The 7,116-nt window shown below is 42.7% G+C and overlaps 1 protein-coding gene across 1 annotated transcript; it reads left to right on the forward strand.

Moving 5' to 3' along the window:
• Window positions 1-5,060: 5,060 nt before the first annotated feature.
• On the forward strand, window positions 5,061-7,116 carry cox8b (cytochrome c oxidase subunit 8B). Its single transcript, XM_019269840.2, has 2 exons — window positions 5,061-5,273; window positions 6,829-7,116. Exons 1-2 carry the CDS (start codon window positions 5,166-5,168, stop codon window positions 6,922-6,924), a joined length of 204 nt encoding a protein of 67 aa, XP_019125385.1. The 5' UTR covers window positions 5,061-5,165; the 3' UTR covers window positions 6,925-7,116.

A 7,116-nucleotide genomic window follows, 5' to 3' on the forward strand; every position in this document is an offset into this window, starting at 1 on the left:
ACTTATGTACTGACTAGTCACATCAGTCAGCCCAGCCTCGCCGTCTGTCTTTTCAGCCTTTTATTTATTTCACAACCAGTTTTGATTATTTGTACTGTGGTACAACATTAAATACTATCCCAATTCCTGAGCTCACCAGTCTGACTGGTAACAATAACTGAGCTACACATTAGTTTACAGCATGATTTATGACACATTGTTCAAAGGCTTTTTTCTGCTACAATTTTGTTTCTTAAATCCAGTTTAGTGGAACAGAATAGTCATCCAGTAATTAAACGTTTACTTTGTGATGATGCTTCCTGCACTCATAAAATAAAACAAAGGATCTATCCGCCATGCTGGAATCCATGTGAAAATGCACCGATCTTTATACACAAAAAATTCTTTTGATACCACTGGGCTAGAAAAGAACAAATATAGTAATAGTATAATAATTCATAAAATTGTGTGGTTGGTCTGTGGAGTGGCAATCAAGGTACAGTCATGTTTCTCATTCCTCTGTAGATGCTCGCCCAGTCTGTCAACTATAGATACAAAATCGTGAAAACATTTTATTGTTTGTGGAGAAAAAACAGGTCTTCGGGAGATCACAGGAAGCTGAATGCTTGAAGAAGTCATCATCCATAATTAAAATAAAAATAAAGAACACTAAAGAAAGAGGCAGCAAGAGTTTGGACTGTCCTACAGATATGATGTGTAATCATTTGCTCCAAAAAACATCAGGAGCTTTTAAACTACTCACAAATATAATTCTATAGGTAATCCTTCAGGTTTTCAGGTGGATAATAATAAACAGTGGGGGAAAGTGACTTTTTTTTAGCTTTTAAGGTACTTGTACTCACTTGAGTACATGTTTTGCTACTTTATACTACTATTGCAACACCATTTTCAGGGGCAAATATGGGCCACTCCTCTACATGTTTTTTGATAAATGTAGTTACTTTTTACAGATTCGTATTGCTGGCCACGTCTAAACGATGAGGTAAGTTGTGGTGGATTTTGAATAATTGTGTTTATATCTGTCATAGTTTTATAAACCCTCTGTCTTTGAACACACATTTCCCCTATGTTTCGTTCTGCTTAAAGAACAGTACACAGCCTACAGAGTTTACAAATGACAACAACAGTGTATTCAAAACTGTAAACATGTCCATGATACAGAAGTAGACAGATAAATAGAGAGAGATAGAGAGACAGAAGAAGCACAGCAACAGCAAATCATGTAACTAACTATAAACTGTAATGTATGGTATGTATGGTAACAAAATGACAGTAGTAATATATGTAGGTGGATGTCGTGCAGGACCCAGCAGCAGCCACGATCACGAAACCCTGCTGGATGAGAGAGCACATGCGATGGTGATGGGTGGAGGTGGAGGGGGTCCCCCGGCAGTCTAATCCTAGGGCAGCATAACTAAGGGATGACCTGCCAGCCCTAATATAATCTTATAATCTACAAAAGGAAAAGTCTGAAGCTCTTAAAGGTGTGACCGTGTCTGCCTCCTGAACCCAGAAAAGGTAGTTTGTTCCACAGAAGAGGAGCCTGATAGCTGAAAGCTCTGGCTCCCAATCACTTTTGGAAACTTAGGAACCACAAGGACACCAGCGTCCTGAGAGCGCAGTGTTCAGAGGGGTAATAAGGTATTATGAGCGTCTTTTAGATGATGGTGCTGACCATGAGAGCTTTGTAAGTAAGGAGAAGAATTTTAATTCTATTCTAGATTTAACAGGTAGCAGCAAGGAAGCCAAAATGGGAGAGATGTGATGATCTGGTTCCTGATTTTGTGATGTGACGTTAGTGGAAAATGCAGTCCTCGTTAAGGGACAAATCCTAATCAGAACAAGTCCAAGATTCTTTACGGTGGAGCTGGATGCGGGTGATCCCACTAAAGTAACCAAGTCTCTAAGAAAGAGAGTTTCTGAGGTGTTTGGGTCCAATACAAGAACTTCAGTTTTGTCCGAATTACAGCTACCTTAAAGGACTGTGGTACATATCCTGATAATAAAGACAGATTAATCATATCCAATAAAGAATGACTAACTAGAGGTAAAACATCCTTGAGCAGCCTGGTTGGGATGGGGTCTAAGAGACAGGTTGACGGCTTAGCTGCAGAAATGATTAAAGTTATTTGATGAAGGTCGATGGGAGAAAAACAGTCTAAATACATATCAGGTTTTACAGCTGTTTCAAAACTTGCTGTATCAGAATGCAGATCAATGCCTGTTGAGGGCAAGAGGTGATGGATTTTGTCTCTAATAGTTATAATCTTATCATTAAAGAAGCTCATGAAGTCATTGCTACTTAGACCTAAAGGAATAGATGGTTCAGTAGAGCTGTGGTTCTCTGTTAGCCTGGCTACAGTGCTGAAGAGAAACCTGGGGTTGTTCTTATTCTCCTCTATTAATGAAGAGTAGTAGGCTGCTCTGGCATTACGGAGAGCCTTCCTGTATGTTTTGAGATTATATTGCCAACATTGTAACAACATTGCTCTCACTTCAACTTCTCTTTCGATTCATCAGAAACATGTCAGACAAGTTATTAATAAATATTTAGAAATGGGAGGGCATTAGGGTTCTAGCCTTTACCTGGTGCAGCTTATTTAAGGCACTGATTGGCTGAATAGATTTCATCTGCAGTGGTGAAGTGAAGAAGCAGACCAAGCTGCCGACAGAGAAACATAAAAAAACAGATTGGAGTTTTCCAAAACGTATCTGAGGAAGCCAAATTCCTTCAGGGTGAATGTCCTGTGGACAGAGGAGACTAAAACAGAGTTTTTTGGTAAAGCATATCATTCATCTGTTTTTAGAAAATGAAAGTAGGATTTCAAAGAAAAGAACACGCTCCCTAAGGTCGAACATGGTGGAGGAGCAGCTACAGCTGGCAGTACCGTTGCTGGCATAATGCACCAAGTGCTGGAGGGGACGCCCAAATGGCCCAGTTATCATTGTGTTATAAGAGTAGCATAATTCCCTTTGGGAATACAGCTGTGCGTAACGTGTGAGTGGACGAGCGAGAGAGAGCAGACGAGTGAGTGAGTGTCTGTGGATGGAGGAGCTGCAGGTTAGCGGAAGGAGTTAAATAAATGTCCAGAGTAGACTACAGTGTCAGATAAAGGCCACGGTGTCTCAAAAGACAATGCCTGAGGTCGTGTGTGTTATTCCACTGCTGGAGAAAGTTGACGTGAAATTGGGCCCCAGGAGACGGCATCTCCACTGTGCACAAGGTTAACAATCAGAATTATGATAATCATAATGATGAATATTTTATTTAAATCGATTATGACTCCTTTCTGTAATGTGCATCATCAGTCTACTATAGGCAACATTTTCTCAGAATAATAAAACACATCACGGTTTGGTGCCCTGGCTGCCCTATCACACAGTGGTTTGTTCGATTGGGCTAAAGCAGTCAGACACACGCCTGACATCAGCCCTAAAACAATGAACCACAATACAACTACACGTTGGGCACCACATTGGCTAGCAGCGGCCCTGACAGCTGGCAACAGTTTATTTCACTGTCCATCAAACTGTGTGAATCACAGACAGCTGAGGCAGAGCTGCATCAGAGGAGAACCAGGAAACATTTCCTCCAGAAAATATGATCCACTTTCACCAGAATCACTGAAGTAGTCAGTGCTGTGTGACTGTAAAGTGTTACATACTACTCGTATGTGATGGCACCATTCACCTGATTACAGGTTACACATTAACATGTGTTAGTTTATGGTAGAACCTTCACATAATGTTGCTTTAACATGAATTATTCTTAGAACATGTTGTGGAGAAAACCTTCCAGAACGCAATGAAATAACAACACGGAGACAGCTGCTTGCGAATCTGAACCACCCTTTACTTTTACTTTTCACAACCTTTTATACCCTGTTGTGGTGATTCAAACCACCCCCAATTCTGTAGACCTGATGTAGAGCAGAGAGATATTGAGTTTAAAGAAGACAAAGACAAATAGTCCAGTTTCACCTGTTGCAAGAGGGAGAACACAGCTTTGACAGACTCCGCAGTCCGTTCACCATCACACCCTGCTGAGTTCTGAGCTCTCTCTGGCTCCAGCTAGTTTTATTAAATCACACAAACGGTTACATATTTGTTATTATCTTCATACAGGGTAGTCTGCTGAGTTCAGCCGATGCCCGGGTGTGTGTGTGTGCTCTTTTCTTGGACCATCGTGTCCTTGGGTACACTCTGTGCCTAGATTCAGATGCCTTGTAACAGTTTCTAGTTGTGCTCACACACATACCTCAGGCGTGGGATTGCACTCAGACACAAACTGTAATCTGCAAAAACACTCTGCTGGTTATACAACATTCTTAAAAGCAATAGTTCAACATAATCACACAGTTTAATATTCTTAAATGATTATTAGGCACTTCAGATAATATAATCCACAATAGTAAGATGTTCTGTGTCTGCTTTCAGTTCTAACAAAGGGGAGTCTCCTATTTCTCTGCTTATCTGCTCGTCTCTCTCTCTGTGTGTAGGCCTTGAACCTGCAACTCCTGCAAAACACTTATACTAGTTACACAACACTCAAAAGCAATATTCTCTGTGTGACCTTATACTTACCCAGATCCATTTAACACACATCTATTTTAATTCAAACATTATTATACATTTCCACAACCCACTCTTACATCACTGTTACATCACTGTTACACAGTCAAATCACCAGATCTGGAGGGCCAGAGCTGTACTGTGTCCATGCTCTGTATGTGTTCCTGCTTATGACTACTTCATACTGTTGAAACCAATACAAACACTGGATTAACATTTCCTAAACGTGTTTACAGGTTGGATGAAGCTTCTTCCGCTAATCAATACATTACTACAATACACGTGTTGTACATAAATGTCGTGCGCAGTAAAAAGTAACGCAGCTTAATGAGACACTGCGTAAACTCCTGCACGAGGGCTGACCGCGGGTGACACGAGGACACGGCCCGCGCGCTGGGTGTCAGATACGCGGAGGTGAGACAGCCAATTAAATTCCTCCGCTGCCTGAGGGCTGGACCCCCCCACACACACACACACACACACACACACACACACACAGCGTCTGGCACGTACAGAAAGTGCGCTCAGTATCAGTATCGCTAGTCCTGCTGCTTGTGTGCTCCGTTGGTCCGGTCCAGAACTGAACCGTCGTCATGTCTCTGCGTCCCGCTTCAGGGCTGCTCCGGAGCGCGCTGAGGTCTCATCTGGTCCCTGTGGCTAACTGGTCTGGGAAACCTGCCAAACACAATATAGGTGGAGGGGTGAGTTCAAGTTCAGTGTGCTGACCATGACCCGGGCGGAGGGCGCCTCGGTCTCATGTCCCCGCAACAGGCCGCGTGTCTCTGTCCGTTAGCTTGCTCACTGAGGCGTTGACAGCAGGTGTCCTCCTGTCCTGACATGACCCAGCACAGACCTGCCTGTGAGGACTACGACACTGCATATCAGCTTCTAGCTTCATGTTTGATATTCTCCTCTGGTTATTCAAATGTTTCATAGAATGTTTCAGATCGTTGAATCTATGTTTTGTGTGCGTGCTGTTTAAAGGAGAAGTCATCAGAGGATTTATTGTGGACACTTTGGATAAGTGCGTCACTATCTCGCCATTGTTCGAACTAATTCCAACACGTAGTCATCTCTGCCAGCTCGGACACGAATAGCAGCCCATAGCCCGAATGTTCCGGGGCGGCTTACGACGTCTTTTTGATTGGGTATACATTCATATTTGTTGGACAGCTCAGCAGCAGGGATAGTGTACATGTGAGAGCTGTACTTTGTGTAAAACCACGGTGTAAACTCCCGCTTCCCTGTTGAGCAGGTGCCAAGTGAGTGACCTTGCTGAACGGGGTCAGAACAGAACAGGTCCACTTCAAATCTAAGCTTGTACTTACAGAGTCATGATCTATTTTACTCACTGTGACACTGTACATGTGTCATTTATCAGTATCAGTATTATTTAGTCAGTTATTAAGTACATACACATGTGTATATAGTGTTCTGTGTTACTGTGATACTTGTAATGCTGCTGCAACCAAAGAATTTCCCTCTCGAACAAACACATTTCCTGTCTGATTAAACATTCATGAAGCAGATTTTTCATGTGTGTGTGTGTGTGTCCTTATAGCAGCAGTGTTTGAGCTGCTCATCAGAACATCACCTTTCCTTTAAACCAGCTGCAAACTGTCCTCTACACCAAGAACAAGGACACACACACACACACACACACAGTATAACCAGGACACTAACTAAACTAAATGGTCTGTTGATGTTTAGTCTGATTGTGAGATTTTGAGCACATCTCTACTGAAACTACAGGAACGCGAATGGAACTCCGCCATAGAGTCCCTGCAGCATTCACTTGAATTCAGTTAGCGACAGTGAGAATAAACTATGTACTGTAATAGTTTGTGTTTCTTTCATGCTGCACTCTTTAAGTTTGATGACAGTCAGACTCACAGTTCTCTCATCGTGCTCACAAACAGCATCACTGCACATTGGAAGTTGAGTTTCAAACTGTCTGATGTTGTTCTTGGATTGAACCCGCACACACTCCAGAATGGACTCGTGCTTTTTGTTGTGTTCCCTCAGGAGCCCTCTACTTTATATGACCAAATACGGACACAACGAGAATAACAAAATACAGCGTGGCAGAGAAATGGTATTTGTCGTATACATCAGATGCTGCTAACGTTACTGTGAAGAGAAGACATGAAGTGTGTGTTAGTGAGGATGACACTACTGTGGACATGTGACGTGTGCACTGCATCAATTTGATTCATATTTTATTATTGAATGCTTGTGTGTGTGTGTGTCCCTCAGGAACAGGCAATAGCTATGACAGTGCTGTTTGCGGCCATCCTGGGTCCTTCTGGCTGGGTGCTGGCTCACCTGGAGGACTATAAGAAGAAGGCATAGAAGAAGGAGAAGAGTAGGAGGTGGAGGGGATCCGATGAAGATGCAGACCAGAAGGCCAGTCCTCATCCCTCCAGGTCTCTCACTCTGCTCTGTCCTTCAGCTCGTCAGACGCTCCCAAGTTGTTTCTGCTCTTCTGACCTGTGATGTGTGCATCTGTCAGCCTCCTACAAATAAATACATGTTCAGTGTACA

The sequence above is a fragment of the Larimichthys crocea genome, chromosome XXI (genome assembly GCF_000972845.2).
Source record: "Larimichthys crocea isolate SSNF chromosome XXI, L_crocea_2.0, whole genome shotgun sequence".
NCBI classification, from domain to species: domain Eukaryota; kingdom Metazoa; phylum Chordata; class Actinopteri; family Sciaenidae; genus Larimichthys; species Larimichthys crocea.